Raw genomic sequence first — 12,761 nt, 5'->3', positions numbered from 1 at the left:
GTTTGTAGAAATTATGCTCTTTGTAAGAGAATACAGCTGCTTCAGGAGCTCTGTAGTAATTCTGCAGCTGTCCTTGACATCACCTCAGTTCAGCCAAGCATCAAAGGACTTTATCATAAAGTACAGGCATCTCTTGTTTGCCTGGTTTGAACCTGCTGCTGATGGCTCTGGTTTGCTGAGAAATTACAGAAATTAAAAATCCTGACTTCCTAAAGTGTTTAGACCTCTTCTTAAGGAGGTGATAGCATTCTTTCCTTTTATACTCTTAATTATCACTGTAGTAGTGATTTGGCTGACTTGCAACTTTAAGATCAGACATAATTCACAAAGTTACTCATCCTCTGTGAGTTTATAAAAATGAGAAATGCTGGCTCAGCTTTTGCTGTAGCCTTACCACTGCTGCTTTCAATGAAGCTGTGGTAGTACTGGATAACAGCCATGGCAGAGAACTTTGGGATGAGCAGCCCTCAGTGCCATTCATTAGTTTTTTCCACTGTTTTTCAATTTAAAACCCCCAATGTTTCAAAATTGAGGATGGCTTTAAGGTCATTTATGCACAATTAATCTGCAATACCTAAACCAAAAATGCTTGTTTCTATTGTCAGGATCAATGTTATTAATACTTGGAGTTTTACTTCAGCAGTGATAAAAAGACCTCACCAAGGAGCACAAACGTGTTGATTTTTTTCCTCTTTAATTATTCTTTCCAGTGCTCTCTGGGACATAGAAACTGGTCAGCAGACAACCACATTTACTGGGCACACTGGAGACGTGATGAGTTTGTCCCTTGCCCCCGATGCCCGGTGTTTTGTTTCTGGTGCCTGCGATGCCTCTGCCAAACTGTGGGATGTCAGAGAAGGAATGTGCCGGCAAACCTTCACCGGCCACGAGTCGGACATCAACGCCATCTGTGTATGTAGCTGCTTCCTTTAGCATTTCCTATTTCTCAGCTCTTCAGCACAATCAAGTATTTTCTGGGTTTTTTTAAATAAATGTGTAGAGCTGAGAGAATCACCTGAAACTCTGTGTTTCAGGAAACACCAAGAAACTGGGAAAACATGGAAACTGGGTGTTGGTTCATGTGTTTCTTCACTGGGTTTATCCATATCCCAGTGTGGAGAGGTGCAGCCTCTGGTTTGCTGTGCTCTGGTGGGATGCAGAGGGATTAAATTGAAACCATTTGTGGTTTTTTTCTCCCCATGAAGTTCTTCCCCAACGGCAACGCCTTTGCCACGGGCTCGGACGATGCCACGTGCCGGCTCTTCGACCTGCGGGCTGACCAGGAGCTGATGGTTTATTCCCATGACAACATCATCTGTGGCATCACCTCTGTAGCATTTTCCAAGAGTGGCCGCCTGCTCCTAGCTGGGTATGATGACTTCAACTGCAACGTGTGGGACACGCTGAAAGCTGACAGAGCAGGTAAATGGCTTTGAATATTGGACACTTCATTGGAGTCCCCACCCCTGGAGATGGCCAAGGAATGCCTGGACGTGGCACTTGGTGCTCTGGGCAGGGTGACAAGGTGGGGAGCAGCCACAGGTTGGACTCGATGGCCTTGGTGACCTTTTCCAACCTTGGTTCTGTGATAGTGAATGTGTGACTTGAGTCTCGTGCACAGATCTGTCAGCACTCGCTGTCTCAACTTCAGAGCTCTCTGAAAACTTCTTTAGGCTGCCCAGTGATGGTACAAATCCATTGGAATCCTGCTCAAGGATGGATGCTTGAGAACAGGAAGATTGCCATTAAAAACAAGGGCTTGGGGTGGAGGGATTTTTTTTTTTTAGATTTTATGGCTTTGTTTATGCATTAACTATTCAAAGCAATTCAACATGAATGTTGCTATTTATACACAAGAATTTTTTTCCTGGTATTTGTAGCAGCAGTTGTAGAGACAACCAGCAAAACAACAGAGTCTGTGGAGTTTCTTATGAGGAAACATGAAATTCATGGTGCAAAGATGAAGAGAATTTAACTTCAGCTCTTCAAAATGAAAACTTGGAAAACATGTATAAATTAGGCCACAAATGTTTCATTACTCTGATCAGAATAGGAGATGATAAATATTCTGCATTTTGAAATGTTCCAAGGCTTCAGATTGCCAGGCAGGTCTGGCACTTCTGATATTAAACACTTCTTATTTTCGGATATTGGCACTTCTGTATTAAACACCTTTGTGGTTGTGTGTTCAGTACAAGTATTTAAGACTTCTTGGTGCTGATTTTGTTTTACCAAATTGCAGCACTTCCTATTGCTGGTGGGAGAATGAGGAGAGTCCTGTGAGCACTCGAATTCATGTAGAAAGATTAATTTCAAGTCTATCAAGAATGTCTTGGCTCAGTGCTGTGGACTGGAAAGCTTGAACATAATTAGGTTTTCTTTTTGCCTCCTTGAAACTGCTAAATTAGAGGGGATAGAGGAAAATGTTGTCTCCCTTAATTTTTCTGTTTAGTGTCTCAATTCTTTCTTTTAATGGTGCTATAATTGAATTGTATTAGATCTCCATATTGACAAATAGATTGTATAGAGGACTCTGTCTTGTGAATGTAGTAAGAGAAAATTGGATGAAAAATGCTTTAGAGTTCATAACACAATTCAGTTTAATTTCTGGTTTTAAAAGAAAGTTTTTTACAAATATGAAAATTCTGTAAAATTTAAATGATCTTTCTCACTGCGGTGAAGGGCAAAAGCTGTGCAGTGCATGGTTATAGTGACACTGTCAGAATATTCAGGACTGTCACTTCACAACTCATGGGAGACCATAAAGGTCATAATATGGAAAATACACAAGGAAGATTCTGGGGTAATGCATTTACTGAATTATCCCCTTGAGAACCCACCCAGCTCTGTCCTGAGTCTGTGCTTGTAAAACCAAAAGCATTTAAACTTCCAGCTGTGTTTGTTCAGGATTTTTGACTCTGGAGCTTGGCTAACCCAAACGTGCTGTGGTGCAACTTGAACAGACAGGAAATCACCCAAACAATGCAATTTATTTGTTGCATTTCTCACTCAGGTGTCCTTGCTGGTCACGATAACCGTGTCAGTTGCTTAGGTGTGACTGATGATGGCATGGCAGTGGCAACAGGGTCATGGGACAGCTTCCTCAAGATCTGGAACTGAAGTAGGTGAGTACCCAACTCATTTTGGGTGCTTTGGGGTCCAGAGTGCTTTTTGCCAGCAGTGCTGTTACTTGGTGCTGATCATTCAGGGTGGGAAATCAGTGAGGAGCAAACCTGAGCAGTTGGGGGGTTTAGATGACCATTAATGTATGCAGTGACAAATTTCTGGAGGCCTGTTTTTAATTACTGTATTACTCAGTGGGTTTTTGAGTAAATAAATACCCTTGTGGGAGGGGTGGGTGGATAATGCCTGGATGTGGCAGTGGTGGGGACAGCAGAGCTTGCCACTTGTTTGCAGTTTCTCAAAGTGTGACTCTCACCAGATGTTTCTGTGTGCCAGAAGAGCAGCGGACTCCACGACTGGAAGAAGTTTCCAACGGTTAAAAATTAAAAACGATAGCATATCCAATCCAACCATACTAACTTGGACCCCCATCCTCCCCAACTTCAAAGGGCAAGATCTTTTCCGTCTCCTGTTGCTGAAATGAAGAGCACAATTACCTTTCCAAGAAGAATTTCTGTGTTGTAAGCAAAATGAAATTGTGCATTCCTTTTGGGACCATTTTTTTTGTCTTGAGAATTTAAAAACAAATGAAACACTATCATAAAAAGCATGACCAGAAAATAAACTTGAGCATAATTGTGAAACAGTTAGCTTTCACTGTAGTTTCCAAGTTGAAGTTAAGGACTTTATCTCACACACTTGCAAATTTTAAAGTCATGTTTGTAGCAGGATTTTTTTCAAGTTTCCTTTTTAAATACATTTCCTTATGTATTTAATTGAGCAAAACAAGGGAGTCCTAGCCCAGAGCACTGGGGGTTGTTAACGCTGTAAATTTAGTCCCTAATTTTTTTTTATTTTTATTTTCTAGTATCACAGATAATTGTTGCACAAAACTTGGCATATATAGGATAATGTTAAGCAGTAAGGTAACCAAGCACATGCTGTAAAAGGTAATGAATGCTTGTTTAAAGAATCCTTTCACCTTTTATGGATTACAAATGCAATCCTTGGTCCCTCCTGCCCCCCCCTTTTTCACCACACTGATTTTTTTAATCTGTTTTGGTTTGTCCACTTGGAAGGGCAGTTTATATATCCTAACACTATCCTATAAGTCTCAACAACCAGGAATCTCTGTTTTCAAAAGAGACCTATCCTACACTTGGGTATTGAGTCAATTCTTTGTGTATGAAATGATGTACAAATCAATGTTTTGAAAATAATGATCTTGAACTTTCTAAGTTAAACAGAAAAAAAAAAAACCTTTTTTGATTGTTTGCCATATTGGGTGGGTTTACTCTTAGAATCGCATGCTGTAGAAATGCTAAAAAGTGCATATTGGACTAAGTCCTTAGATGTTTTTTCTTTGAAGAAATAACCTGTTTAAAAACTGTAACCATTGTCGCTGTATTCATTTATTGTTGCTACTCTGTGCATAAATCTATGAAGAACTCCAGTACAAAGCTATGCACGTTTTGGAGTAGCGTGATAAGTCACTTTTTTTTTTTTAAAGAAAAAAAAAAAAAAAAGAAACAGCCTGTTCAAACAATCGCTGTCAAAGATTCTGGGGTGTGGGAGGAGGGAACCTAGACCATCTTCTTTATAAATCAGTTCCTCACAGCCAGTTCCTCTTGCAGGATGAGTCCTTTGCATCTGATCAGAGTCATTTTTGTAATGAGCAGGTTTTCCTGGCTTTCTTTTCAAATAAAATGTTAAAAGCAGCAGTGTTTGGACAGCAGATTGTTCTTTCCTATCTTCTCACTGTATCCAGAAATGCTCCTTCCTAGCAGCAGTAGTAGCTTTTCTCCATTTTGTTTTTTCTGCAACATTCTGTACAAAAATGTGCTGTAATTGTGCGTTAGGCCTGGATTTGGCATAAAAGATGAGTTCCCTCTTACTCTCTTTCATGAAACTACTCTGTAGAGCTTTCTCCACGCCCTGTATCCCTCTTCACCTTTTGTATTTAATTTTAAAGTCAGTGTACTTCAAGAAAGCTGGATGCAAGATAGATACTATATTAAAATGTAATGTTATTTAAGATGTAATAAAGCAGTTTGACATGAGTTTGGACTGATCTGTTTTGCAGCTTCATGTTCAACATGCAGAACATCTTCTGAGTTGTGAAATAAACACACAGGAGGAGTGAATGCCGTCCCCAGAGAAATGGTTTGGTGGTTTTTAAATGGTTAATGGTCAGTTATTGGGCAGAGTACACCCTTAACTCCAAATTCTAAGAGCCAATATGGTTCACGAGGTGCACATCACAACGATGCTTTGTGCTGTAGCAGTGGAGCACCTGAAGTGGGAAATCAAAGCAAAATACTGAGTAACTTCTATTAAAACTTTTGTGTCCTTTAATAGGAAAAGAATTGAGTGGAACATGTGTTCCTGCCACGTGAGGACCTGGCCACAGCAGCTCTGTTGGCACTCTTAGATTGACAGGGTAAGTCAGTAAGAACAAAGTTTCCACGAGGCAGAATTTTATCTAAATTTTTTTTTTTAATTGTTTTATACCCAGAGAAGCAGATTTGTAAATGAGGTGTTAAAAAGCCGTTGGTCCAACAGTTTGGTGTTGGTTGACTTGAGGGTTTTGTGGTTTTAGTGGGTAAAGTCCCATCTCTTGTTCTGACCTAAACAAAAGTGGATTTTCCCTCATTTCACATCAACCAAGAGAAATTCCAAAGCCATGGCTTGGTCTCACACCAAACATGGAAATTCTCAGCCTCATTGGAGAGGTTTTTAAAAGCTGGAGTATGGAAAATATGATGGTGGCGTTACCTAACTGTGAGCACTGGGGTTTCGGGCTGTATGAGACTGGTAGGTAGCTCATGGCTAGAAATGCTTAATTTTGGGAATTCAGATTTAGTGGTTTCCAATTCCAAATGCTGTAGCTGTGGGGTTTCCACTCGTGGAATATTTTTATTCCAAAGGATGTTTCATATGTGACTCTGTCTGGTCTGTAATAAAATCAATGATCTGTCTTACCTTCCTCAATCCATGTGTTAAATCTCTGTGCCCTGCCTGTGCTGGCAATAAAACACCTGCCAAGACAGTGACTTGTGTCAGGAGGCTGATGTGCAGCCCTTTGGGATTTATGTGAAATGCAAACTGTTACAGTTGCTTCTTACTACTCTTATTTTCATGTTAAATGCAATTTTTTTCTTTGATTTAAACATCTGTCATTGTGTGTTTGGTTATTCAGAGAGCTGCTACTGGAGAAAAATGGGTGTGCAAAGGGAGCAGCTCTGAACTCTTGAGTCTGGGCCAAAACTTTTGAGTTTTGAATGCCTTTAATTTTATGATATACTCAAATCAAAATTATTTGTCATCTTACCTGCAAGCTCCTTCTGTGGGCTTTGAAAAGATTCTGCATTGGAGGTATTTGTGCGATATAGTTCAAAGAGAGCTTCCCTCAGCTACTGCTGAATTTGTGGTGCCAATTTTGTGTTTCTGGTTCACATTCCATGACCTGAGGACACAAAATCTGAGAGAATGGGATTGGAATCCTCTCATGGAGTTTCAAGGAAGGGGTGCAAGAAGACAGAGCAGATTTCTCAATCCCAGGAGCTTCCGTTAAAACCTTTAACATATTCTGTGCCCCTCAAGACCTTTAATTTCTTCATGAATTAAAAGATCTGGGGTTCTACTACCAGCAGAAAAAAAAAAAATTGAGTTGGGCATTCTACCTTTTGACCATGAAGTCCCCTGGAGTGTTTTAAATCAGCTGTGAAACACACTTAAAATGACTGATTGAATCATGCCCTATAGGAGCTAAAAATAGGATAATCTGGTTTCTGGGAAGTGGCAGAGTAAATAAAGAATAATAAAACCTGTCACCCATGCTGAGCTCTCTGTGCCTGGGTCTGCAGCAAGGCAGGATCCTGTGTGGTTTTATGATTAACACTTTTTAGTGTAGGTGTAACCATGAATTCAGATTGGAGGGGAAAGAATAAAAGAAATGGCTGATGAACAAGTTCTAACAGCAGCTGGCTATTTTTGCATGGTGCTGTTCTCTTTTTCTTCTCATGTAATTTCTGAGAGTCTGCCTCTGCTTTAACCATCAGGCTACCCAGTTATGAGTTGGTCTTTTTCCATTGCATTCCAACGTGTAAGAATCCTCCTGAAGTACGTGGAAAGTTGAATTTGTTCTGTTTCAGGGTTGTGTGAGGAAAAAACCCCAGATTTCAGTTTCCCTCTTGGAAGAAGGATGCCTGGTGCATTCCCTGTCCCTCCTGCTGGGAATGGCCCTGGCACATGGCAGCTCCCAGAGGTGGCAGCAGCCATCTGCTGTCCTCCTCCCTCACATGTGCTCTTCTCTTGCTGATTTAACATCAGTACTTTGCTCCATTTTACCTGATGGGTTCAAAATTCCCTCATCTGTCTCTTCTCTCTGCCTGACCACTCCTGCCTGCTGTCCTGTCCTGAGCTGCTGCTCAGTGGGAATTCCTCATCCCTCCCCAGGCTGGGAGAAGCAGGGCTCTGAGCCCTGGCTGCTGATCCAGCCTAAACTGCCCTGCTTAAAGCCTCTCTGCAGGAAATGCTGCTGGGACAAGCTGCAGTTCCCATTTCCTGGCAGGAGATGGGACATGACTGGCACATTCCTGGCCTGGCCACAGGGCACTGTTGGAGCTGGGCTCTGCCTGCTCATTCTGTAACCTGGTGCTGCAGGCAAGGGAGGAATTTCTTCCTGTAGACCTCACTCTGACTTAAATCAATTCAGTGGAAGGAGGAAAGCTTCAAATACTGATCAACTTTGACACCCCAGATTAGGAATTGCTGTTTCTTTTTTGGTAATCTGGGCCTGTTCAAAGTAAGTTCATTAAAGGAAAGTGAAATTGAATAATTCTGAGGCTGCTCAGCTTTTTCTTCTTATATCAATACTAAAGAGTATTACAGTACAATGTACAAGGAGTATTTTTAAATAATGAATAGTAACTGCACTGGTAAAATTATCCAGTATTTCACTTAGCTGGGAAAAACAGAAGCCATAGAAATGTGAATAAAAACTGAGTAAACTTCTCATTGTTCAGAGAGCTGGCTGCTCCAAACTTGCCCTTTAGGAATACAGGCCCTGCTCAATACTCATTCAAGTAATTCCTGGCTTAACCCAAGACAATTTTGTCATAAAATAGAACGAAGAGAATCTTCCTGCTTTAATTATTCATATGCGATTTGCTCTGGCTGAGTGCAGTGAGATGTGATTGACCCTGGGAGGGAATTGTCTGGGGAGCTGGAAGTGCAAAATGAAAAGTTTATTTGATGTAACAGATTTTTAAATGCCAAATAGAAAAGGGAGGGGGAAATCTGTTTAAAAGGGTGGGGGAAAATATTTTAAAAAGGCACTGAGGATGGGAAAATGCTGAGTTCCCAGGAATGTTGTCTGGAAGCACAAACAGTGCAGCTCCATCTGGTGGTACACAGCCCATGAAGTGGTCAGGGCAGGGGGAAACGTGTGTGCCAGAGCAGCCTGGGCTGGGTTTGGCTGCAGTTCGTCCTTCCTGCCTCTCCTGGGTCCGCTGAACGTCTGCAGATTTTCCATAAGGCCTTACAAACAAAACAAGCTTTTCCCAATGTTTACTTTTGGAGGGATTTTCTTTCCCAGTGTTTTATGTTAAAACCTCAGCTGGTGAGGATGGAGAGGTTAAAAATAAGCCAGAGTTAACTGGAGCAGGGGCTCTTGGACAACTTTAAAACCAAGTCTTATTAGAAAGGACTCCCTGCATTTCTCTTCAGCTCCTGTCCCCAGTATTCCTGAGCTCCCTCTCACTTTTTTTGCCACGCTCTGTCACAGCCCTGATGAGAATCCCTGCTTTTCTCAGCCTCCCTCCTCTGCTTTAGGTAGGAATGAGGATCTAGAATTAAAATAATGAAGGTATTTTGATTGGCAGGGTGCTCTTGCTGATCTCAGCCTGGTGCCCTGTGCTGTGGCAGGAAAGTCCCTCTGCAGTGGAAATTTGGATTTTGCTGTCACACACACTCCTGTTGCACCTGAGAGAACCATCACAAACATTCTAAACCCTCGTTTATGAAAGCAAACATATTTTAAGATGTATAGAATTTTAGTATTTAGGGTTTTTTTTCTCTTTTGCACAATCAGGGTTGCTGTTGAGTGAGGAGCAGTAGGCAGCAGCAGCAGCAGCTCCTTTCCTACCCTGGCTGGTGCTTGGCAGGGTGAGTCATCCTGGAAAACACGTAACTGCATATATTTATCTCAACTTCCATTGATTTTTCACCAGAGTTCCTTATCTTTGCTTTATTGGTTTACTTCCTGGGATATTATAAGCAAAACTGAAAGAAGGTCCAATGGGAATAATCAAGTCTGATCCTTGGCTCCCTGGAGCTGCTGCTCAGTCCAATGGGAAGAAGCAGACAGGATTTGGAGTGAATGGGAGACAACATCTGACATTTAAAATTACTCATTTTTAACTCTGAGTTGGTTTGTTCTGTGTTCTCTTCCACACAGAAGGTGCTCAGAATTCCCTGTTGGTACCTGAGGGTCTTTCACTTCACCTTGGGAAGCCCAACTTCATCCCCCCTTCTGCCAGTAGGAAAATAAAAGTGACAGTGGGTGGTATTAGCTGGAGTTGAAGGCATCCCCTCCTGGAATCACTGAAAATTCAGCCTCACACTGACTGATCAGTGGTTTTCATGTGTTTAGGAATTTAACAATTCCTTCCACCCTGAAAGCCACAGAAAGCAGGTGAGGAAAGGAGCTGTGAGACACTGAGCTCTGAAGAGTTCCACCTTCCCCCTGGCCCCTGCAGGTTTTTTCAGAGCCCAGGAGCTGTTTGGCTGCTGAAATTGCTGCTCCTCTTTGCCTGCTGGGGATCTGAGCCTTGAATGAACAATAAGTATTCAGGGAGTGACAGCTCTGGGAGTGATGGACACCAGTTTGCACTAATGAGAGATCTGGGAGCTTTGCCAAGGATGACTGCATCACTTAATTGAACAATTCTATATTTCATCTGCCTCTTGCATCAGACTGTGGTTAACCCACTGCAAGCTGAAATCTTGGTAAATCTTGGCCCAGGTGACAGAGCTGCCCAGGGAATGAGCTCTGAGCGAGCTCTTGAGGAAATCCAGAGAGCCAAGAACATTCAGCATGGAGAAAAACAAACGAGCTTCATTGGCCAGGCTGGTGTCTGTCAGTGGCAGCTCTAAAACGTGATGTTGGAATTTAAAAAGGATCCTTTTGAGCTGTTCTCTCTCCCTCCCTCCTCCCCAGGCTTATTTCAATCAAGTGATAGCATCAGTTGTGGTGGCGGGAAATGGAGCAATTACAGATAGACCTCAAGGAACAGCTTATCACAACTGAAGGTTAAACTTTCATAAGCAAAAGGATCATTCCTGTTCTTTGAAGCCTGTCACTGTTCTCTTCACCAAGAGTAACTTAACCAGAAATACCAGGTGGGAGCCAGGCAGCCTCTGACCTCAGCTCTGATCTGGAAGTGAAAGTTCCTCATCGAGTTGTAGAGCTTGAATTAACAGAGCTAATTTATCTTGCTCCACTAAAAAAAATAATAATAAATCCAAACTCTTGGGCCTCTTTTATGGTGTGTCAGCTGTATTCACCTTTTGAGTCCAAATTAGCCTGTCAGGTCTTGGCACTTGAAGCAGCCCCATCAATAAAATCTGGTGCATTGTGGATGGAAAACAGGCAGTTAAGGTTCATGGTACCTCTGCCAAGAACTCCAAAACACCCAGCCCTGTGGAGGGAGGCCAGAGCATAAAATAATTTTAAAATTACATAATTGGGCAACTGCATCACATGGGAAACCACCTTGGATCTTTTCCCCTTCTCCCTCCCTTTCCATGTCCCAAAATCAGCAACTTCCAACATTAATCCAGAGCTCTTTGGGGTCCAGAGGTGAAAGAGTGGTGGTGAATTTAATTTGGATCCCACCTTTGCAGGAGGGCTCAAATTCAGCCTGGGGATCCTTAGCAGAGCCTGTGCATTGAGCATGAACTCACAGCAATTATTTAGAAAAAATATTTAAAGTATTATTTAGAAAATATTAGAAAATATTATAATACGGAATATTTTATATATAGAAAATATATAAAATATTATTTAAATATTATTTAGAATAAATTAATTTCTTGCATGAGTGGTCAGGTGTTGTGAACATCAAATTCTGCTTTTCCTGGGCTTTTATGACATTTGAGGGCTGACTTCCAGCCTCTAGTCATAAATACATAATTAACAATCAGCTTAATTATATAAAAATAATTTAATTTCTGGTCGCTTACATTAAATTTTGGATTCAGGGGGATGTTTAACATAATGTGCTTGAATTTCCTGATTTTATAGAAGGAAACAAATATGAGGTGTAGGGAATACGACCCTAAAGTTCATTAGAAGCTTTTTAGGTGTGGGTTTTGCCCCATGCTGGGACATTCTTATTGACACAGGACTGATGCTGCTCATCGATAACCGATCAATAACTGCTGTATTTGACTCCTTTGGCAAAAAATATCATCCCATGAGGAGTGGGAAAACCGCATCAAATCCGCTGTGGTGCTGGATAATGGGACGAAATTACAAAATTCTCCTTTTTTTCTGGAAAACGTGGCCGCGGGAGAAAACCGGGATCCAGCTTCTGCTGCCACCTGGTGCTGGCGCCCAGTTTGGCCGGGAAACTGGTCCCAGTGATGCACAAGGCAAATGTAAGGGTCCTCCTCCACGTCCAGACTTGGCCCAAGTGCAAAAGAGACACCAAAATATAGGCTGGAAAAAATAGATGAGAAATTATGAAAATATAAATATAAATCATATAGGAATATATGGAATATATGGCATATATGGCGCTGGTTGCAGTGGATTTGTGGGGTGTGGAGTAGCTTAAAGCTCATGCTGAGAGGTCACTTTGATGGAACACAGTGAGCAAACACCATAATTCCCCCAATAAATTATTTATGACAACTAAGATGCCCCCCAGAGCACATTGTGTTTCAGTGGTTTGGGGATGGACAGCTGCTCTAGTCAGGGAAATATTTCTGTAAAACCTCCTGCCACATCCTTCTGGCCCCCTCAGGTTTCACAGGGTAAAATGTGAATTTTTTGCATTCATTTATAGACATGAAGGCCAATGAGGAGCAATTATTTTTTTTTCTGTACTAATCAATCTTGACAGCCAATGTGTAAAGGAGTATCAAACCAAATTTTTTTCTGTGTGTTCCAAACAGGTCTAAAAATGTCCTGCAAGGAATTGTCTGGGCAAGACAAAGCTGAGCTGTGCTCTCACAGAGGTGATGGGAGCAGCATTTCTGAGCTTGGGAAAAGTTCATCTTTGGTGTTTAACACCTTCTGAGCTTGATTAAAACCTCCTGAGCTTAATTAAAAGGCTGAGTGAAGAGCTCTGCCTGCTGCAGGAGCAGCAGAGGGCACTGCTGCCGTTCTTACAGCAGCCCTGCCCTGGTTTGCAGGATTTCAGGGAAATTCAGAACAGCCTCAGTAGGAAGGGGGCATCGAGCCCAACCCCTGGCCCTGCACAGGATACCCCAAAAAGTGCCCAGCTCTGTGTGGGGTTTGGAGAATAGGACATCCCAAAAAGTGCCCAGCTCTGTGTGGGGTTTGGAGAACAGGACACCCCAAAAAGTGCCCAGCTCTGTGTGGGGTTTGGGGGTGTGATGAGCCACAG

At 42.0% G+C, this 12,761-nt stretch overlaps 1 protein-coding gene across 22 annotated transcripts in view; it reads left to right on the top strand.

The window, feature by feature from the left end:
• GNB1 (G protein subunit beta 1) overlaps nucleotides 1-5,183 on the top strand; it is a 34,808-nt gene extending 29,625 nt beyond the window's left edge. For 13 of the 22 annotated variants that reach the window (XM_012570415.5, XM_012570411.5, XM_012570414.5 and 10 more), the window contains 4 exons: nucleotides 711-912; nucleotides 1,206-1,422; nucleotides 3,014-3,125; nucleotides 3,443-5,183. In XM_012570415.5, the coding sequence (XP_012425869.1) occupies nucleotides 711-912; nucleotides 1,206-1,422; nucleotides 3,014-3,120 (526 nt within the window). In that variant the 3' untranslated portion in view covers nucleotides 3,121-3,125; nucleotides 3,443-5,183. Of the gene's footprint in view, nucleotides 1-710; nucleotides 913-1,205; nucleotides 1,423-3,013; nucleotides 3,126-3,417 lie in introns of all 22 variants that reach the window. The other 9 variants (XM_030289152.4, XM_012570416.5, XM_072917368.1 and 6 more) reach the window with 3 other exon arrangements.
• Nucleotides 5,184-12,761: the final 7,578 nt, after the last annotated feature.

This window comes from Taeniopygia guttata, chromosome 21 (assembly GCF_048771995.1).
Source record: "Taeniopygia guttata chromosome 21, bTaeGut7.mat, whole genome shotgun sequence".
NCBI classification, from domain to species: Eukaryota; Metazoa; Chordata; class Aves; order Passeriformes; family Estrildidae; genus Taeniopygia; species Taeniopygia guttata.
The sequence above is the reverse complement of the archived record's forward strand: the minus strand, read 5'-3'. Positions and strand labels throughout refer to the sequence as shown.